This window comes from Tupaia chinensis, unplaced genomic scaffold (assembly GCF_000334495.1).
Source record: "Tupaia chinensis unplaced genomic scaffold, TupChi_1.0 Scaffold145652_1, whole genome shotgun sequence".
Classification (NCBI taxonomy): domain Eukaryota; kingdom Metazoa; phylum Chordata; class Mammalia; order Scandentia; family Tupaiidae; genus Tupaia; species Tupaia belangeri.
Genome location: NW_006205509.1, coordinates 920368 through 942445, shown reverse-complemented (window position 1 = coordinate 942445; position 22078 = coordinate 920368). Strand labels below are relative to the sequence as shown.

The 22078-nt window shown below is 45.2% G+C and overlaps 2 protein-coding genes and 1 long non-coding RNA gene across 6 annotated transcripts in view; 2 read left to right on the top strand and 1 right to left on the bottom strand.

Annotated features, from left to right (window-relative positions):
* DIP2B (DIP2 acetate--CoA ligase B (putative)) overlaps positions 1-14494 on the top strand; it is a gene marked incomplete at its 5' end in the record, with an annotated part of 144588 nt that extends 130094 nt beyond the window's left edge. For both annotated transcript variants that reach the window (XM_014584082.2, XM_014584081.2), the window contains 6 exon segments: positions 807-868; positions 1807-1864; positions 3633-3707; positions 7604-7781; positions 9707-9830; positions 11070-14494. In XM_014584082.2, coding sequence (XP_014439568.1) covers positions 807-868; positions 1807-1864; positions 3633-3707; positions 7604-7781; positions 9707-9830; positions 11070-11322 — 750 coding nt within the window.
* On the bottom strand, positions 12969-14887 carry LOC106733870 (uncharacterized). Its single transcript, XR_001369724.2, has 2 exons — positions 14386-14887; positions 12969-14171 (listed from the first exon to the last, which is right to left on the bottom strand). It is a non-coding gene; the product is annotated as an uncharacterized LOC106733870 (long non-coding RNA).
* Positions 14888-21866: 6979 nt separating this feature from the next.
* ATF1 (activating transcription factor 1) overlaps positions 21867-22078 on the top strand; it is a 55672-nt gene continuing 55460 nt past the window's right edge. The window contains exon 1 of one of the 3 annotated variants that reach the window (XM_006168158.3): positions 21867-21985. In XM_006168158.3, coding sequence (XP_006168220.1) covers positions 21971-21985 — 15 coding nt within the window. In that variant the 5' untranslated portion in view covers positions 21867-21970. The remainder of the gene's footprint in view (positions 21986-22078) is intronic. The other 2 variants (XR_003547856.1, XM_006168163.3) reach the window with 2 other exon arrangements.

Below are 22078 nucleotides of genomic sequence, written 5' to 3'. Positions count from 1 at the left end.
GCAGAGGGCATAGAGAGGGGGAAAGGGAGAAAGCAGCTCCCAGTGAGGAGTGGTCATATCCCAGTCCTTTCTCCCCCATCTCTCCCTCCTGTCGGGATTGTGGGCATGTATACACAAATACCCAGCATGTTTTTTAAGCCACAAGGTAGAATTCAAACCATAGTTGACCAAATAGGATCCCACTTAACTACTAGGCTATAGGGCCAGCCTTTACACCTTTTATTCTATTTGCAAATAAAGCACAGATATATTTTCTTCTCCAGCCAGACAGCAACTTTGCCGTATTTTTCTTAGTGGATAAATAGTAGAAAAGGGGCCAGAACTGAGCCTAACTTTATGTAGCTTGAAGGCTAATAAGGTGAATACAGGCGTGGACATGACTGACAGTGGAAGGCGCTAGTACACAGGTGGCTACCAGATCTTCTGTGACCATGACTTCCAAAAAGTGTCACGATGCTCTAACCTTAGGCCATCATGGCCTCTTGTTGTCAGCCAGGGCTGATGTTGGTTTTGAAAATCCCTGAGGTGATGACTTGTCCCTTCCCTGATGGCCCCAGGCTGGAAGCATCCTTGGCTGGTTCTGTCGCAGTGCAGCTATGGCCCCTGCAGTCTGAGGGAGTTCAGAAGCTGACTCACAAAGAGGAAAGGGGAAGAACACCAGAATAGCCTTGGCCAGGAGTCTCTTCCAGGTGTTGAGCTTTCAAAATAGTTTGGATATTTCATGTATGTGGTCAAACGTTCTTGATTTGAAAATGTGACCTATGGAAATACAGTCCCTTTTGTTTTAACATTTATTTATTCTTCAGGGAACCTCAGGGCCTGATCCAACTACTGTATACGTAGATCTGAAGTCATTAAGACATGACAGGTACAGTTGACTTCTTACACTCACTTCCTACTAGAGTGCCTAAGCCTGAGAAGTTCCAAACCGCAAAGTCAGCACTTTCCCTCATTCTTTCTATAGTTTGCACTTCCAGAAGGGGTATAGAAAGAGGAAAGGAATTCATATTTATTATTAATACTTGATAAAATTAGCATTTTATTTATTTATTTATTTATTTATTTATTTTATTTAACTGAGAAAGCTTCAGTTCTCACAGTTGCTGCCCTGTTCTTCAATACTGAAGTGTAATACTTAGTTCCAGCCTGTGTATAGATGTTTTGTGATATCTGATAAATGAAACTAAAATGGGTAGTCTCTTTCCTCTGAGAGTTTAAAAATAAACAAGATAGGACAGACAAGATAAATGGGGATAGACAAGATAAATAAGGCAGAGTAGGGTTTTCAAAAAAACACATTATCTGAAACCCATGGGTTGCCTGCATGCCTGCCCCCTCTTCCCCAGCTTAGGAAATTCTGGCTCTGTCCCAGGGTGAGGACTGGCCGAGACACTGAGCCAGTTCCAGGGCCCTGCTGACTTGCACATGTTCCCGGTGGGCCCACGGCACTGGCCCAGCCAGCATAGGCAGGGCATCTCTCTGCGTGTCTGCAACCTGAAGCGATTTTGCCCACCAAATGACATTTGATGATGTCTGGAGACATTTGTGGTTGTCATAACAGAGGGGTACTACTGACCCCTAGTGGGGAAAGGCCAGGCATGGCACTAAGCACCCTACGTTGCTTAGGCTTAGCCCCTCTCAGCAGAAAGTGATCCGACTTGTCAGTGTTCTGAGTTTGAGAAACTGCTTTACTGGGAGAAGTACAGACAAATTGGAGGCCTTGGGAAGGCGGGTATCCAGCTGCAGTAGATGTGGCAGTCCATTTCTGAGAAGGCGCATATATACGACATATTGTTCCTTTTGCAGGGTTCGTCTTGTGGAACGGGGTGCCCCCCAGAGTTTGCTCCTCTCCGAGTCTGGAAAGGTAATTTCTTCTGTTATCTGTTGGAAAGTGGGCTGTGTGGAGAAAGGATTCCATTTAAAGAAAGCTGAACCCACGTAATGTGTTAGTAACCGAGGCAAGACTTCATTTAAACCTAGAAATGATTACAATTTCCGCTTAGCTGATACTTTTGAATTCATGTGGTATACAGATAAGCATACTAGATCTGAACTGCTTAAATTTCCATAGATTTTAAAAAGTCCAACTGATAAACCAGCAAACTGCAGTGCTTATAACATATAAGGGAGATAGATGAGCAGCGCTTAAAAAGAACCAGTTCTGGCTTTATAGCTGTTTCTAGGAGAAAACTAGGGGTGTCAGATAGGAGAGAGTGGGGTAAGATCAGAGAAGACTACACGTATTTGAAGTTGAAAGAAAACAAAATGAAAAGAAATGAAAGATACTCAGTTAAAATCCGTGGGGGTGAGATTACTTAGGTTAGGATGGGCTTTACAGTTTCAAAGGAGATTTAGTTCTGTGCAGTTTACTGAGCAGGGTAGAACATCCACGTGCACTGTCCAGATAGGTGGCAGCTTCTCATTCCTTCGACAAGAGAGTGATGAGACTTGAGAATGCCTTCTAATAATTCTGCTAAACAGAGAAAATTGGGAGAGAACAAAAAAGGGATCCTGCTAGGCCTATCCGATCCATCGACCCGTGGGGTGCTTACTCCAGCCTCCCTGCTGTTCGAACTCTTCACAGTGGGGCTGGGTCAGTGTTGTACTGTCTTGTGGATTTTCCACGCCTCAGTGGGAAGTCAGGTGCGCCCCAGGGATGTCACGCAGTGCCCTGCTCTACCTGAGCCAGCTCAGAGGGGCTAGTCTCTTCTTTTTCTTCCCTGAGGCTTTTGATGTTTGAGCTCAGATAGTCATTGCAGAGCTCTCGAGTAACCATACTTTAGAGACCCAAAATAAAAAGGAAGGTGTCAGAAGGCAGAATCTAGGTTATCAGAGCAATCTGAGGCATTCTCTCAGCCAGTTCCTGTTATCCAGGGCACATAGTGTCTGTCATGATCCCAGAGACACATTCTCCTGTAGAGCCGTCCCACCCTCTCAGCGGAAAACCCTGTAGCTTTAGCACTAAAGACTGCAGTGGGGACTCCTGAGCTGGCTGTCCCTCCGTGCTGCTCTTTCTGTTTTGAGGCATTTTACCACTGTTACTCCAGTAAATGCGATAGATCATGCAAGAAGGAAGGAATGTGGCTAAGCGGGTCTGCAAATTCATGCTGTTGTGGTCTTGGTGTGCCTTTTGAAGAGGAATGTTCACCATTGTATTTCTTACTAATTTTTATATGTTATCATTGGCACGAGAGAGAGAGAAAGGCACGCTCAGTGACCTCACCATGCCACAGTTACCCCTCTGCAGCCCTCCAGCCCCATAGGCCCCTGGGTGCCTACACACACCTGGTGTGTTCCAGGCTGACCCAGGTATCTAAACCTGTGGTCGCCACAAGGCTTCCCACCTTACAGAGCGCCCGTGTTCCTGCTTTGCCATAGCAGCTGCATGGGCCACTGTTTTATTTTTGAGACTGAGTCTTAGTACACATCTGGTCTCCACGGAACTGAGGATGATTCGGTGAGAGTAAACAAGGCACCTCTAGCTGTCCTCTCAGGGTGGTCTGGTCATGGCCATTTCTAGTAGCTCCTGCGCTTTGTGCCACTCTCACTTCTCCAGCAGGAAACCACACATTTCCTAGAGGTCATTAGATTTCATCAAATTACCAACTTTTGTATCTCCCTTTGATTATTAGATTTTACCTGGAGTGAAAGTGGTTATCGTGAATCCTGAGACCAAAGGGCCTGTGGGAGACTCTCACCTTGGAGAGGTACGTTGTAATTTTCATTTTTACCCTGAGAAGTCAACAGTAAGACTGCGAGGCTCATGTACTGCGCGTGTGTGAAGGGTCGGCCTTCCTCCACTGTGAATAGAGTTCATCATTTTCTATAAGGCGCAAGACTGAAGTGGATAGATTGTGACTGGGAGCAGGAGAGGACAGAGAAACCCAAATTGGAAATTGTCCCAGAGGTGTCCACTGATAGCGCTTAGGTTGGGGAGGAAAGTGGGCAAATCCCACCTGTTCCCATCTGTTAAGGGGTAGAGCTGAAAGGAGCCGTATGTATACATTTGTTGTTCTGATTTTTTTTTAAAGAATTATTTATTAATTTATTTTTTAATTTGACAAGAGAGAGATAAGGAGAGGGTAAATGAGAAAGCAAGCCACCAGGTTTGGGACTCAAACCATGGTTGGCCATGTGGGAATGTCCAGCGCCTTAACCACCACGCCACCTGCTGGTTCCTTTTTTTTTTTTTTTAACTATAGGGCATGTGTGCTCATCAGTGAGAGAGTGGAATGGGAGTGAAAAATCACCCCTCCCCAGGGAGGTAGCCACACAGCAAGCCCTTCTCCAGTCTCCTCTTGGGATTTTGGGCATGCAAGCACATTGGTCTAGCATGATTTTCACGCTGCCAGGTCCAGGACTCGAACCACACAACTGGCTATGTGGGATCCAGCACCTCAACCTCCATGCTACCTGCTAGCCCTGACCACATGTAGAAGTGATTAAAACTCATGCAAATGTGAGGGAACCAGCAGTTAGCGTAATGGCTATGTCGCTGGACTCCCACGTAGTCGACCGCGGTTCGAGTCCCGGACCCGGTGGCTTAAATCTCACGCCGGGCGCGTGTGCGTGTGTGCCCAAGATCCCGAGAGGAGAATGGAGGAGAAGGGATTGCAGCGTGACCATCCCCCCTGGGGGGTGATTTCTCACTTTCTGTCTCTATGTCTCTGTCTGTCTGGCGAGCGCACGCGCCCTATAGTGAAAACCTCTCCAAAAAAAAAAAAAAAAAACTCATGCAAATGTGATACTCCAAAATGTATCCATTTGGTATTTGTATAAAAACACCCTAATGGACTTAAGGTTTCCCTCCATAAATCTTGGAGGGGTACTGATGTGGCTCATGCGCAGCCAAGTGGACGAGCATTGTCAGTGCAGAAGCTGCTGGGCTGGGCTGTTGCCTGCTGCCAGCTTCTCAGAAGTGGACAAGCTATTTATTGCACCTCTCTGGCCTCAGTTTCCCTGTCCATAAATAAAGAGAGCACCTACCTCACATGCCAGATCTTGTTGTGACAGTTACTTGCATTAGCACCTGCTTCTGTCATACTCATGGAACAGTGTCTCTCTCATCAAGAGTTCTCAGGGCCAGCAGGTGGCATAATGGTTAAGGCGCTAGACTCCCACATGACAGACCACAGTCTGAGTCCCAGACCTGGTGGCTTGCTCTCTCTCTTGTTCTCTCACTCTCTCTGGTGAGCACACATGCCCTATAAGCAAATTTAAAAAATAATAATAATAAATAAATGAATAATTTATTTTAAAAAGTTCTCAGTAGTACTACCCACCATTATTGTTGTTAAGTATTATTCTTTTGTTAAACTTAAAGGGTTTTTTTAAGCTTTTTTTTTTTTTTTTTTTTTTTTGGAGTGGTTTTGCTATGGGGCACACGCGCTCACCAGAAAGATAGAGACAGAAAGCAAGAAATCACCCCCCAGGGGGAATGACCACGCCACAATCCCTTCTCCTCCATTCTCCTCTCGGGATCTTGGGCACATACGCACATGTGCCTGGCGTGAGTTTAAGCCACCTTATCCAGAACTCGAACTGTGGTCGGCTACATGGGAGTTCAGCGACATAGCCACCACGCTAACTGCTGGTCCCAAAGAGAGCTTTTTGTATAGATCATGTGTACTCACTGGAGACACAGAAACAGAGAGAGAGAAGTGAGAAATTACCCTCTGGTGGCATGGCCATGCCACAATCCTTTCTCCTCTATTCTCTCACTCTGAGCACTCACACACACACACACACCCAGTGTGAGTTTCAAGCCACTGGCCTGGGACTCGAACTGTGGTCTGCCATGTGGGATCCAGCACTTTAACCACTACACCACCTGCTGGTCCCCCCAAGGGGCTTTATACCAGCTACACCTAAAGCACAAACTATTCCTTGATGAATATGTGGGACCCAGGCTAAGAAGACAATGGTTAAGAATGATGCCTGGGGCTAGCAGATGGCATAGTGGTTACGTCGCTGGATTCCTACATGGTCGACTGTAGTCCAAGTCCGGAATACAGTGGCTTGAAACTCAGGCCAGCTGCATGCGCATGTGTGTCCAAGATCCCAGAAAGAGAACAGAGAACAGATTATGTGGCTTTCCCTCCTGGGGGGTGATTTCTCACTTTCGCTCTTACTGTGTCTGTCTCTCTCTCACTCTCTGCTGAGCACACACACCCTAAAAGACAAAAACCTCTACAAAAAACACAAGGCCGCTGCGGGCCCACAGCTGACATAATGGTTAAGGTGCTGGACTTCCACATGGTCAGCTGGGTTTGAGGCCTGGACCTGGCAGTTAGAAAATCATGCCAGGTGTGTGTACATGCATGCCCAAAGTCCCAACAGGAGAATGGAGGAGAAGGAACTGAGGTGTGGCCATCCTTCTGAGGGATTATTTCTCGCTTTCTCTTTGTCTCTCCAACAAGTGCATGCACCCAATAGTACATTTCTCTCTAACAAAACAAAACAAAACAAAAAGGCCCTTGGCACACACAAGCTTAGGTGTGAGTCTCCTAGCTTCTGCATCTTGGGAGATTTATACAACTCCTATTATTTCATCTGAAAATGGAATTAGTAATAATGTAAACTATATTGTCATGTCATGTATGTTGACACTGACAGAGATTGGGCACATAAAATATTTACCTCGGGGACCAGCAGTTAGCGTAATGGCTATGTCGCTGGAATCCCATGTAGTTGACTGCGGTTTGCATCCTGGACCCAATGGCTTAAACCTCACACCGGGCGCGTGTGCGTGCGTGCCCAAGATCTCGAGAGGAGAATGGAGGAGAAGGGATTGCGGCGTGGCCATCCCCCCTGGGGGGGGATTTCTCACTTTCTGTCTCTCTGTCTCTGTCTTTCTGGCAAGTGCACATGCCCTATAGCAAAAATCTCTAAAAAAAAAAAAAAAAAATTGACCTCATTGCCCAGCACATATTAAACACTAAGTGACAGCTGCCTCAATTTATTGTTGCAGTTGTATTGTTGTCATTATTCATATAAAAATAAGATTCAAAAACTGGGCCAGCCAGTGATGCATGGTGGTTAAGACAACTGAATCCCACATGGCCACCTGCACCATTCAAGTTCTGGAAAAGCATGCTGGGTGTATGTGTGTGCATGTCCCAAATCCTGAAAGTAGAAGAGATCGCAGCATGGCCATCCCCCACGGGGGGTGCTTCCTCTCTTTTTCTCTCTCCCTCTCCTTTTCCTTAGCATACATGCCCTATAGCAAAATCAAAAAAGACATAAAATAGGGTAAAACAAACAAACAAAATAGCCAGGATGGCCATTGGCAATATAGTTAAGGCTGCTGGATTCTGCATGGCCAACTGTGCAGTTCGAGTCCCTGACCCAGGAGCTTTAGAGACATGCTGGGCATGTGCCCAGAATCTCAAAAGGAGGGAGAAATGGAAAAGGGATTGTGGTGTAACCATTCTCCGTTGGGGGGAGGGGTGCGTTCTCACTTTCTCTTTCTCATTCTCTCCAACGAGTGCACATACCCTCTGGCAAATTTAAAAAAAAAAAAGGATAATCATAATCTTTCCCAAGAGAATTGATATGGGTTGTACATTTCTGGCAAAATGTGAACAGTGCCCTTTTCTTGTAGATTTGGGTGAACAGTCCTCACACAGCCAGTGGCTACTACACCATCTATGACAGCGAGACTCTTCAAGCTGATCACTTCAACACTCGCCTCAGCTTTGGAGATGCTGCTCAGACACTCTGGGCCCGGACAGGATACCTTGGTTTTGTCCGCCGGACTGAGCTCACCGCGGCCACTGGAGGTATCCTCCCACGGGTCCTTCCCGTGCGTCCTGCTGTGCTCCTGCAGCAGGGGCTGGCTGCCTCAGCCTGCCTTTGGATTGCAGAGCGTGTTTCTATGATCGTCTCTCTCTGTCTCTTGAACCCATAAGTGAATTATATTCATTCGAATTGATACTTTGCCCTCTGAAGGGTATCTAGGAGGTCGGTGCCACCACATGACCACCCCAAACTGTGGTTTAGAACGCCCAGCGGTCACAGAAATGTGCCTGATGATGGGTCGGTACCCCTGGCAGGGCACAGACCTTCAGCCCCTGAGGGATGATTCCAAATCCTGAGCAAGCCCCTGGGACAGGAAGTACATCTCTCAGCTCCACTATCTCCACATGCTGTTTTGGGAGCAGGAGGAACACTCTTCAGAGGGCGGAGTCCCTTCTGAGGTGCTGTTTTGATGAAGTAATCTAGTCCCTTAGGGTTCCTCATTGGGTACAAGCCTGCTTTTTGGCAAGGCTCTGGCATAAGGATTCCCTCCAGCCACTCTATGGCCCATTGATCATCACAGCTTCACTGCTGTGGTTTTCGGCCTTTCTGACTGCCATTAGTAGCCATTTTAAAACCTTAGGGTCAGTCTGTGGCATAGTGGTTAAGGCAGCTGGATCCTACATGGCTGACTGTGGAGTTTGAGTCCCGAACCTGGCAGATTGAAAAGTGCTCTGGGTGCATGTGTATGCATGCCCAAAATCCCCAGAAAAGAATGGAAGAGAAGGGAGATTCCAGTGTGGCCATCCACCGGGGGGAGTTGGGGGGCACTTTCTCTCTCTCTCTCTCTCTCTCTCTCTCTCAACAAACACAAAACCCACACTAACTGTATTAGGCACTTGAAGAATTGATACAGATAACTCTCTGGACTTTACAGACCTAAACTGGGCCATGCCATTTCTCCTTAGTTCCTCACATCTGTTCCTTACTCATCAGTGTCCATAGTTGCCCCATTTTTCAGGGGAAGGCAGGGATCACACCAGGCAAGAGGGTGACACCCCTCACCAGATCCCCTGGTTTGTAGCCTACCTCTGTCACTTGCTGTGTGACCGTGAACAATCACTTAACTCTGTTTCTTACCAGAAAACCACAATGGCAGTGACTGTTTCCTCCCTCATGGAAACGTGAGGTTACATGTCATAATCGGGTTAGATGCCTAGAACAGTGCCCGGCACAGAGAAAGCACTCATTTCATCGCTAACAGCTGTGTTTCTGGTGTTTTTGTTGTTACCAGTCTTAATGAGCCCTTCCTGGGTAGCAACCTCTGCTGGACTTCTGATCTCTTCTCTCCATCAGCTTCTCTCCATCACTTTGTTATGCTAAATTTTTCAGAAATCTACCTTTTCCAAAAGATACTGTAACATGCTCTCTCTTCTGTGTCCTAGCCAGATTACAAACCTGTTAATAACCACGACAAGTCTCTGCATTCTCTAATCCTACTCCTAATATCTGGATTCTGTGAAGAGATCCAGAAACAACATTTTCATTTTCTCTGTCTCAAATTTATTTCCTTCCTCCTCCCCGCCCCCAATCATCATCCTCTGGTTAATTGCTACTTACCCTTCAACGCTCAGCCCTGGTTTCAGCTTTTCTAAAGGCCTTCCTTGAACTCTTGTCTGGGCCCAGTGAGTGTTCCCCATCCCCCTGCACCTCACACACACTCCTGTCGCCGGGCTTAGCACTTAATACAGTGTACATATTTAACATATATTTACTACCTTGTGTGGATTAGCTCACTTAATCCTCACAGCAGGTTCCTTACTATCTCAGTCTCATGGGGGAGCAGCAGGACTCAGAGCCCTAAGGAACTTGCCCAGAGTTACACAGCTGGGAAGGGGTGGAGCCAGGTGACAGGCAGTCTTTACCATCGTGTCACACTCAGTATGTGTGTCGACTCCTTTTCCATCAGAGCGTCATGATGCATTATATGTGGTGGGAGCTCTGGATGAAACGCTGGAGCTGAGAGGATTGCGCTATCACCCGACTGACATTGAGACCTCAGTGTCTCGGATCCACCGGAGCATTGCTGAATGGTAAATTCCCTAGCACAGACCGTGTTTCCCACCTCAGCTGTCGTCATCATGAAAGCTGATCTAATCCGTCAAACACAGAACATAGAACACAGACATAGAACTCCTGGGGGAGGAAGGACATAAACTGACTGATTCTTGGGCGTGCAGTCAGCCGTAGCCAGGTAGGGTAGTCACAGGAGCCAGACAGGGCTACAGAGACACTGTGGAGCACTGGCATTCAGTGATGGACTCATAACAGGAAGGGGGACTAGCAGGTCGTCTGCCTCTAAGAAGTCAGTGTAGTATGGTGGAAAGAACCATGACTTTAAAGTTAAAAGACCTGGCTTAAAAGCTCAGCTCTGAGGGTCAGCAGGTAGTGTAGTTTTAAAGTCATGGACTCCTACATGGTTAACTACAGTTCAAATCCCAAACCTAGCAGCTTGAAAATCACACCAGGCACAAGTGTGTGCATGCCTAAAATCCAGAGAGAAGACTGGAAAAGAAAGGACTGTGTTGTGGCCACCTCCAGGGGGTGATTTCTCACTTTCCTTCTCTCTACCTCTGTCTCTCTCCAGCTACTGCACATGTCCGATGGCAAAAACCTTTAAAAAAAAAAAATAAAAACCTCAGCTCTCCCCGGGCCAGCAGGTGGCATGGAAGTTAAGGTGACTGGATCCACATGGCCAACTGTGCAGTCCAAGGCCCAGTCCTGGTAGCTTGAAAATCACACCGGGTACATATGAGTATGTGCCTAAAACTCTGAGAGGAAAATGGAAGGGAAGGGACTGTGGTGTAGCCATCCCCCCCATGGAGTGATTTCTCACCTTCCCTCTCTCTATCTCTCGCCAATGAGCACAGGTGCCATATGGCAAACCTAAGAGGAAAAAAACAAACAAGAATATTACCATAGTCAAAACTCTTATGTTGTAAATAACACAAATTCTCCTCAAAAAAAAGTTTAAGTGAGAGACAGAATTTCTCTTTGTTTCACTGCACTCCCACCGATCGCGGAACTTTCAGCTCTACATGTCCTTAGTTCAGGTGACCAGCTAACAACTTTCAGTCCCACTTCCAAATTCCCAGAGGGCTCCAGGTGGCTTAGCTAATCAGCTGTGATCCCTGGAGCAAGGTTATTTAGTACACACATGCCTGCTGATCTTTTGGGATCCGGAGAAAAGGCATTTCTCAGGGAAATGGGCATAATTCTTGGGCAGACATTGAATGCGCTGACATGTTAACTGACTGCCGTTGAAATTTCAGTGCCGTGTTCACGTGGACCAACTTGCTCGTGGTGGTTGTGGAACTATGTGGCTCTGAACAGGAGGCCCTAGACTTGGTTCCTCTAGTGACCAATGTGGTCCTGGAAGAGCATTACCTCATCGTTGGCGTTGTGGTTGTGGTGGACCCTGGTGTCATCCCAATCAACTCCAGAGGAGAGAAGCAGAGGATGCACCTACGTGACAGTTTCCTAGCTGACCAGCTAGACCCCATCTATGTGGCTTACAACATGTAGCCAGCCTTTGGGGATTGACGGGCCATCCTGAAGAACCATACAGTGAAGAAGACCCGTGGCTAGGAGCAAGTTTTCAAATGATGTGAAATAAATTGAGATGGCTACATTACATCCTTCATCTCATCCTGCGGGATTCTGCAACATGCAGCAGAGGAAAGGGGACTGCTGTGGTGGTGAACGAAAAAAATGTTCACAGCCTCTGAGATACGAGCTTTGGCGTAGCCGGAGCTGCACGTTCCTGAAGGAATTACATGCATGTTGCATTTTTTTCATCTGTTGTACATACTTGTATTTTTATCTAATGCCATTTTAGAATTTTATAAGGGAGTTTAATGAATTCATATGAAAGGGGGTAGTCTGAGTTACAGTTCCCCGCTCTGTACTGTATTTTGCCATTTTACTGTAGCTAGATGTCCTGCGGGTTTTGTTAACACGGAACTACTTGGCTTACTTTCATTCAACCCATGCGACTCAGATAACCCACTGAATACGAGAATTACTTTATATACAGAATTCTTGACTGTAAAACATTTGACCAGTGTTTTAAACATGTAAATAGGACTACACATAATTCAACTAAAGAATTGAAGAATTGGCTTGTATGATTATAATAACCAAAGTAGAAATATTTCTACTTTGAGGGGATTTCAATATTCTCTTAATGTAGTGTAATTGATTAGGTAACTAAAACATGCAAATTGTTCGCAGATTTTGCTGCACATCGTTCTATGTCTTTGTTGGCTGGTGTATTTTATAAACTAAAGCTGCCTATGTTTGTTTTTAAAGCTTGCATTCCCAGAATCAGCTTAAGCGTCTAAGAATTCAGCTTGTTTCTATAAGCTGAAAATCTCAGTTTAAAAATCAAATTGTTAAGAAAAAGCTAAGATTCATTAGATCCCACCCTATTCTAAGGAACTCACTCTTGCCCCAGTGTTGAAACTTATCTTTCAAATTTAGGGTGACTACATAAGAATTTAGAATTTCCTCTTTTTCCAGACCCATTGTAAACTGTGTCTACAGTTTAAACATAGACCTTCTGCTTTTTTGAAAACTGAAGAGTGTCCTCTGTTCTTCCAGTTTGTGAGGGCAGGGAGTTTAAAAACAAGAATGATAAGCTGGGAAGGCAGTGGGATCAACCATCGCATGAAACTTTAAGACCACATAACTACACAGCTCAAAACTGACCACTTTGGGTTGCCAAAATAGTCAGGCTTATGCTGAAACAGGGGAAGTCGGATGTATGCAAGAAACTCTTTTGAAATAACTCTGGTGCCCAACAGGCCAAGCAGACTGAGTATGGGATCGAGTTTGGCTTCTGGCTCGGTTTCCTTTCTTTGGTCTGATACTTCATGTATTTGAATATAGTTGAATTTTATTATTTTTTTCTTACAGAAATATTTTTAAAAATTAAAAAAAAAAAAAACCTCAAAAGTGAAAAGAGTTAACTCGTTAAATCAGAATGGTTCTCTTTGACCCACTCTGGTCTATTGTGTAAATATTTATTTAGACTATTTTAATAATACATATTATTTACCCCACTGTAACATCATGTAAACTAAATATGTTTTTAAACAATTTTTAAGACTTGTAATTACCCTGAAAATAAGGTTTATAGTGCAAAGACCAGACCCTTCACTATGGGGGCACCCCTGGGCTGCCCTTACAGAGTCTCATGACTCAAAGCCGCTTTGTGACTCCCTTTTACATAATCCTCTTTTCTTCCCAGCTCATTCTCCAGAGAATAAACCTCAAGACATTTCTCAGTTCCAGATCTCTTTTTCAACATTTTGGGTGGGATTCATTTACACTTCATGGGGAAAGGCTCTAGAATGTACAGGAACAAAGCACCTAAACTGGGCAAACAAGAAACCCCAGAGTCTAGCGTTGTTTGGCAGAGAAAACAGCCTGATTATTTGGAAAGCAGTTGTCTTACAACTTTTAATGACTCCCTAAACAAAATGGGAACCTGAGGATTAAAATAGTTCTATATCCACAATCCCCAAATTCTAAGAGAAAAGTATAGACAGATTCTATCTTGTGTCATAATTCTTACTAACACAAGTTAGACTGTGAGCATCTACCGGGATGCATTGTCTGCTATAAATGTGAGCCATATCTGCAGTTTAAAAGTGTCTAGTAACCATTCTTTAAACAGTAAAAAGAAGCAAGTGATATTGACTTTAATATATTTTATTTAACCCAGTATATAAAAAAATACTATCATTTCAACATGAAATTAATATGAAAGTTGAGATATTTTACATTATTTTTATTTCTTATTAAGTCTTTAAAATCTAGTGTATAGTACGTCTCAATTCAGACTAACTGTATTTCAAGTCTTCAGTAGCCCAACATGGCTAGTGGCTACCATATTTAACAGTGTAGATCTCTACCCATTGCTTCAAGTAAAACACTCCGCTAATTTCAGAGTGTGGCCAGTTTGGGGGCTGATTATCCATCTTGGTGGTTCCTCAGGTCTCTAATTTCTTCATTTTGTTTGCTTGCGGCCATGTGGCTGCTTTTTTGATCTTTTGCAGAGTATGCTAGTGGAAGAAAGAGGGCTAAGAACTGTCCCTGCAGGACTGCCTAGTTAGGTGTCCTCTGGAAGGAAAGGAAAGAGGGTCGGTCCAGTCATTAGCTTAGATGGGGTTTGTAGGATCATCTGCAGATTAAGGCTTAGTCTGTCACAGTTTTGAGTATGAAAATGTCCTGTGACACATGCTCTTGCTCTTTCCACATTAAGTGGAACCCTTAACAGAACTGATTCCCAAGGCAAGTCCAAAAGGTCATGGTTGACGAAAACACAGCCTTTCCAATACTCTGGAACATGTTCTGTCTGGGAAATATACCTGCAGAAAAAAATAAACAGCAAGCTCCATCTCATTTCAGAGAAATTCCTTGGTCTAAAAGATTTCTGAATCTCTTTCTGGTTCTCAGCAGAAGTAACTGAGCTAGATCAGGAAGGGTCTGCTTCAAGAAGATTCCTAGGCCCTGGGGATTCTTCAAGCTGCACAGACACCATCCTTTCCGTCAGTGACACCCTGGGAATACCAGTATACTGACCAGCGTCAGGGAATCCACACAGTCTTCACTCCTTCCCTGTACCAGGCCCTGTCCTCCCGAAGCCCTGCTGTTTAGGGACCACTGCCTGTCTCGACTGTGTGAGTGTGTCTCCCTATGTTAGTCCCTGGGCAGTGCTTGCTAAAAGCTTTTGTTGAATCAACAAAGGGCCTGAGGCCTTAGGATTTTTGTTAAAGGTCTCTGCCCCAGGCATGGTGCTCAATATCTTGGCCAAATAAATTACTTTCCTTGAATATCCAGGAATCTTTTAGACTAAAGCAATGAGGAGTTACCACCTCACCCTCAAACTCCATGATCAATGCCTTAGTGTTGTTTTTGTTGTCTGCCTTGATGTAAAAGCAAGAGTATTTGGAGCAAGATGCTGCAGTACTCCAAATACACAATAGGCCTTTTCGTTATCATCCATTCAACATTTCTGGTTTAGGTATATGTAGATGGGCCATGTTGTTTGTCCAGAGGAAGAGATTGTAAAGATATAAGAATAATTTTTTAGTCCTAAATGCTGTTTTGTTTACTTTCTGTCAAGATATTTACCCGTGTCAAATTCAAATAGTACTGTGTAATTATGTATAAAGTTTTTTTATTTATTTGAAATTAGACTAGATATACATTTTTAAATATAATGTCTGGCTGGACAGTGTTCTATTAACTCATTGAATGTGTTTTCTTTGTCTTGTGTTAATAAATATTGATGCCTGATTGTGTTTAATCCTTCACACATTGGGTGGGGGCCAGGGAATTGATAGATTTTATTTTATTATTTATTTATTTTTAAATTTGCCTTAGGGCACATGTTCTCACCAGAGAGAGAAGGAAAGTGAGAAAGTACTCTCGATGGGGATGGCCATGCTGCAATCTCTTCTCCATTTTCCTTTCAGAACTTTGGACGTGCATGCACATGCCCCCGGAGTGTTTTTCAAGTTGCTGGGTCTGGGACTTGAACTGCACAATCATCTATGTGGGTTCTAACAACTTTAACCACTATGCTAGCTAGATTTTATTTATGTCTTTTTAGATTTTTGCCATAGGGTGCATACTCTCGCTGGAGAGGAGAGAGACAGAGACATAGGGAAAATGAGAGATCACCACTACTACCACCACCACCACCACCCCCCCCCACACACACACACACACAGGGAATGGCCATACCACAAACCCTTCTCTTCCAATCTTGGGATTTGGAGGCATGAAAATGTTCATGTCTGACATGATTTTGAAGCTGCCAGGTCAAGGACTCAAACCATAGTCAACCATGTTGGGAATCCAGCTGCCTTAACCACCACACCACCTGCTGGCCCCCCAGTTGATAGATTTTTTTAAAAATGTAACTGCAGATGATAACGCAGTGATTACTGGATTAGTCTAAGGAATGTGAACACAGAGATCCAAAGTTCTAGTATGAGTCAGTCCCATAGCACAGTGGTTAAGGAACCAGATCCACATGGCCAACTGCAGTTTGAGTCCTGGTCCAGCCAGCTTAAAAAACACACCAGGCATGTGTATGTACCTGCCAAACATCCTGACAGAGTGGAGAAATGGAGACGGGATTGTGACATGACATTGTGCTTTCTCTTTCTCTCTCTTGCTTTCTCTCCTGTCTTTTTCTGTCTCTCTCTCTTGCAAGTGTACGTGCCCTTTAGTAATAAAATAATAGTGGGGCTGGCAGATGGCATGGTGGCTAAGGGTACTGGACTCCTACATGGCCGACTGCAGTTTGAGTCCCAGACCTGCGGCTTGCTTTCTCACTTGTCCCTCTCTGGTCAAATTAAAGTTAAATAAAAGAATTCTTTAAAATAATAATAAAGTGCCAGTAAAGGAGGAATGACAAAGAACTGTCATTTTGAAAACTAAGGAGACTGCTGTCAGGACTGTTGAGGTAACAATTACAGTTTCTTTTCCTTTTCCTCCTAAGCATGTGGCATTAGGTAGTTTTAAATTATTGGTAATTCTTTTTCTTTTTTTGTTTTTTTAAGAGGTTTTTGCTATAGGGCGCCTGCACTCACCAGACAGACAGAGACAGAGAGACAGAAAACGAGAAATCACCCCCCAGGGGGGATGGCCATGCCGCAATCCCTTCTCCATTCTCTCAGGATCTTGGGCACGTGCACGCACGTGCACACACGCGCCCGGGTAATTCTTTCTAATCGGTAATTGTTAGGTCAGATTTCAGCTCTTCCTAAAGAATATATATTGTGTGTGTGTGTGTATATATGTATGTATGTGTGTATGTGTGTGTGTGTGTGTATATATATATATATATATATATATATATGTATTCTCTTTTTTTGAGAGAGATTTTTGCTATAGCATGTGTGTGCAAAATTCCAAGAGGAGACTGGAGGAGAAAAGATTGCCACATGACCATTCCCCTAGGGTGGGGGTGGGGGTGATTTTTTGCTTTCTGTCTCTCTGTCTCTCTCGTAAGTACACATGCACTATAGCAAAAAAAATCCCTTAAAAAAAATTCTAAGAAGTATGGTCTGAGCTATTTTGGCAGCTGAGAGAACATTTTTCCATTTAACATACATTTACCGAATGCTTAGACGCTAAGCCTAAGATGCTGTGTTAAGAGCTGAAACTAGGGGCGAGCAGGTGGTGTGGTGGTTAAGGTACTGGAAACTCCCACATGGTCGACCATGGTTTGAGTCCTGGACTTGGTGGCTTGCTTTCTCACTTTCCCTATCTCTCTCTCTGTGTCACTCTCTGATCAAATTAAAATAAATGAATAAAATAATTCTTTAAAAAAAAAAAAAAAACTGAAGCTAGGGTCCGGCAGGTGGCATGGGGTTTAAGGCATTGGACTCCACATGGATGACTGGTTTGAGTCCCAGACCTGGCAGCTTGCTTTCTCACTTTCTCTCTTCCTTCTCACTCTGTCTCTGGTCAAATTAAAATAAAGTTAAACTTTAATTCTTAAAAAAAAAAAAAAAAAAAGCTGAAACTAGAGAGAAATATTAAATCATCTCCCTGAAAGAGACACAGGAAAAATAATCACAATACAATATAATGAGGGTTAAGCATAGAGGACTAGGGCCAGCAGATGGTGTGGCAGTTACATCACTGGAGTCCCCTGTGGTTGATCACAGTTCAAGTCTGGACCTGGTTGCTTCAAAAATCACACGGGGTGTGCGTGCATGTGTGCCCAAGATCCCAGGAGGAGAAGAGTTGGCAGTGTGGCCATCCCAACCCCCCAAGGGGAGGTAATTTCTTGCTTTCTGTCTCTCTGTCACTCCAGTAACCGCATGTGCCCTATAACAAAAATCTCTCTTAAAAAAAAAAAAAAATAGAGGACCATGCCAGCAGGTAAGAGAGGCATCAATCTAAATGGGCTGGAGAATAGTGAGAAATAGCATGCTGGAGGAGGTGACAGCTGAGTTCGAAGGATGAATCAAATCAGATAAACAGGAAGGCAAGAGCTGCGTATTCTGGAAACTGCAATTCACTATTGGGGTTGCTAGGTTTCGAATGTATGTGTCCTGCCAAAGTTCATATGCTGGAATCTAAGACCCAGTGTTAGAGTATTAAGAGGGAGGGCATTTGGGAAACTGAAGTCATGAGGGCTCTGCCCTCACAAATGGATCTGCCCTTACTGAAGTGCCAGAAGGGCCCGACTGTGGTGGCACAGTGGCAGCATGATGCTCTACAACGCTGGAAGCCATGGAAGATGAGTGCTCGGTTCCCTGGCCAGACCGTACATGCTGGGTGAGTGTGCACATGCCTGTTACCCCGGCTGGCTGAGAAAGGTTGATGGGGAGAAGGGTCACAGCATGAGAACTGACTGTGGGTGCTTGTCTTCTCTCTCTCTCATGAAAGAAACTTTTAAAAAAATTTTTTAAGTGCTGGAGGAAACAGTCCCATTACCCTTCTGTCCACATAAGGACATAGCATCCACTCCAGATGAAGCAGCCTTCAAGCCACCATCTTAGAAGCAGAAGCTAGGTCCTCAGATACTGAAGTTACCCAGGCTCAGGTATTTTGTAATACACAAAAACTAAGAGAAGGATGCAAGGTTTGAGAGGAGAAAAGTAAAAATTAAGGGAGCTTGAGCCATGGACAGCTCACTAAGGGTCTTGTATCATGCTCAAAATGTTGGGTTTTTAGCCAGAAGGCAAAGGAGAGTCAATGAGGGATATAAAGCGAGGGAAATAACATGCTCAGATTTGTGACAGAATATTGTCCTTGTAGTCATACAGAAAATAGATCGGAATGGGTGGGGAAAGGGAGCTAGAACCAGATGTGGGGCGATCACTTGAGGGGGGGCCTTTGCAGTAACTGCAGTGATAGGAGTGCTATGGTAAGAACGTCTCTTCATAAATTTCAGGTGTTGAAATTTAATGATGAATGTGATAGTTTTAAAATATGATTAGATCCTGGGACCAGCAGTTAGCGTAATGTCTATGTCACTGGACTCCCATGTAGTCGACCGCGGTTCGTGTCCCGGACCCGGTGGCTTAAAACTCATGCCAGGCACGTGTGCGTGCGTGCCCAGGATCCCAAGAGGAGAATGGAGGAGAAGGGATTGCGGCGTGACCATCCCCCCTGGGGGGTGATTTCTCGCTTTCTGTCTGTCTGTCTGTCTGGCGAGCGCACGCACCCTACGGCAAAAACCTCTCCAAAAAAAAAAATAAAAGTTAAAAAAAAAAAAGATATTAGATCCCAAAGCTGCCTTTGTGTCTGGGACGAAAGCTCTTGTAAAGAGGGACTTCAGCATTCAGCTCCTGTGCCCTTCCACCATGTGAGGACACAGGATTCCTCCCCTGCAGAGGATCCTGGCAGTGGAGAAGAGCCCTCACCAAGCAACCAAGCCTGCTTGTGCCTCAATCTTGGACTTCTTGACCTCCAGACTGTAAAAGATAAATTTATGTTTTGGGGATTTTTTTAACGTTTATTTCTTCCACGAGAGAATCAGAAGAAGACAGGCACCTTCAACAGCAATCTCCCCGCCCCACCCCAAACCTCATCCGGTCAGGATCATGGGCTTGCATATGAGACAGGGAGACCTTGGCGGGTGAACCCAGGGCCTTGCCATATGGCTTCAGCATCTCAGAGCATTGGGTTATCACTCTGCCACTATGGCTGGCCTGAATTTCTGTTCTTTATAAATTACTCAGGCTCAGGTATTGTGTTACAGCCACATAAAACAGATTGGGACATAAAACAAGGGCACTTCAAACAAGGTGATGAGAATGGTGAAGAAAGGCCATGCATGAAAACTGGAGAAAGTAAGATTCCACCCACTGAACAGTGAGGAAATGAGGAATTCAGAATAATTCCTAGGTTTCTGGCGTGGAGGTTCGTCAGCTGTGAGACTATCAAGATAAGGAACGAAGGGGAAGAACAGACTTGGGAAAGAAGATGCTATATTTCATTCTGGTTATGTTCAGTTGAGGTGCTGGAACTTGCAAGGGAAGAGGTCTAATAGCTGAGTATTTAGGCCTTTGCCTCAGGAGAGCGCTGGACTAAAACTATGTGTTTGGGAGACCTCCTTTAAAAAAATAATTTATTAGGGAGCAGCAGTTGGTGTAACGGCTGTCGCTGGACTCCCATGTAGTCAACCACAGTTCAAGTCCCAACCCGGTGCCTTAAACTCGTGCCAGGCACGTATGCGTGCAGGCCCTAGATCACGAGAGAATGGAGGAGAAGGGAGTCCAGTGACATAACCATTATACCACCCGCTGGTCCCAAAAAAGACTAATTTTCATCCCAAGGCAAATGTCCATAGGCCAGCTTGGGTCAGACATTCATGGTTGGTAGCTAGGGATGTTTGAGAAGGTCCCATAAAAAGAAGAGATGGACAGCCCTCTAGTTGTCCAAGAGCCACACAGACTAATTCTATGGGTTTAATTCAAACTTAGGTAAAATGAGTAAGGCAGTGAACAGTGTCAAGTTATCTGGGACAACCCTGTTTTGGAAGTGTTACCTGAAATACCTGGTTGTAGGTAACATCATTTCTGCAGGGATTTAGGGCCTGTCCTGGGTTAGGTTTTCCTGTGTGTTTAAATATTGAAGGATTTAAAAAAAAAAAAAAAAAAAACGGAGGAGGAGAGAATGTGGGGTGGTGGTTAAGGGCGCTGGTTTGAGTGGTATTGTGGAGACCAGCAGATGGTGTAATGGTTATGTCCCTGGACTCCCATGTAGAACTTGGCTGCGTGCTTCCCCCACCCCATCTTGTCCCTCGCTGGTTTTAAAATATTTAATTTGACCAGAGAGAGACAGAGAGAGAGAAAGTAAACCACCAAGTCCAGGACTCAAACTGTGGTAGGCCTTGTGGGAGTCCAGTGTCCTTAACCACTAGGCAACCTGCCGGCCCCAATACCAACATTTTTCTTAGTGATTTTTACTATAGGGTATGTGTGCTGGCCAGAGAGAAAGAGCTCGCAAGAGAGAGAGAAATCATCCTCCCCTGGGGTGGACGGAGGGGTGGGGGGTGGGGATGGCCATGCCGCAGTATCTTCTCCATTCTCCTCTCAGGATTTCAGGCACTGTCGACTACAGGAGAGTCCTGCGACATAGCCATTGAGTTGTTGGCCGGTCCCCCCAATACCAAAAGGTTTTCTTTTAGAATTATTTTAACTATTATTCTATTTATACATACATACATACATACCAGAGAGGGAAGAGCAAGAGAGTGAGACAGAAAGTGAGAAAGCAGGCCACCAGATCCAGGACTCAATTGCAGGCGGCCACGTGGGTGGGAGTCCAGCACCCTTAACCACACTATTGGCCAGTCCCTCCAATACCAAATTTCAAAGAGAAAATAAACCATAATTCTTTCTCCAAAAAGTAGACACACATTTAAAAAGTTTTACACGTTTTATGAACATATCATGACGGCTTAGCACTTTTTAAAAAAAATTTTTAAAAGGTTTTTGCTATAGGGCACGTGCACTCGCCAGAAAGACAAACAGAAAGTGAGAAATCCCCCCGCCCCCCCTAGCCAATCCCTTCTCCATTCTCCTCTCGGGATCTTGGGCACGCATGCACACACACCCGGCCTGAGTTTAAGCCGCCGGGTCCGGGACTGTAACCGTGATCAACTACATGGGAGTCCAGCCACATAGCCATTATGGAAACTGCTGGTCTCTAACATTTTATTTTTCAACACTGTACGGTATGTAATTTTCTAAGAATAGTCTGGGCAGTCTCTGCTCTAACGCGCTGCGCCAAGTAACACCGTAAATGCCCTGCTGACGCCTGTTTTAAATCAATCTTTGTAGGAAATCCTTTCACGTAAATAAAGAGATACAATTCACGGCTATGTGATGGGATTAAACCTCAGTGAACTGAAACGAGCTGAGGAAGACAAGCCGCCACCCTCCACTCCACGAGAAGCGGCTTCGCTCAGGGGCCGAAGCTCTAGGCCCGCCCAGCCCAGGAAGCGGGAGCCGAGGACAGCGACGGCAGCAGCAGGGCCGCTCCGCGGACTCGGCCGGAGAGGGCCCCCGGAAACGTGGGAGGCTGGGGAGCGATCGTGGGGCGAAAGGGAACCCCGCAGTTTCCACCGCCAAATTTCGCTGGAGTCACACCTCCCGCAGGCACGCCTCCGCGCTCGGAGACCCGGCACAAGATGGCGGCGAGTCACGTGAGTAGCGCGGTGACGTCGGACGGCGGCCCGCACGGAGGCGCCGCCTTATCTTCACCCCCAACGCACTCTCGCACTCAGTTTTGCCCCCCT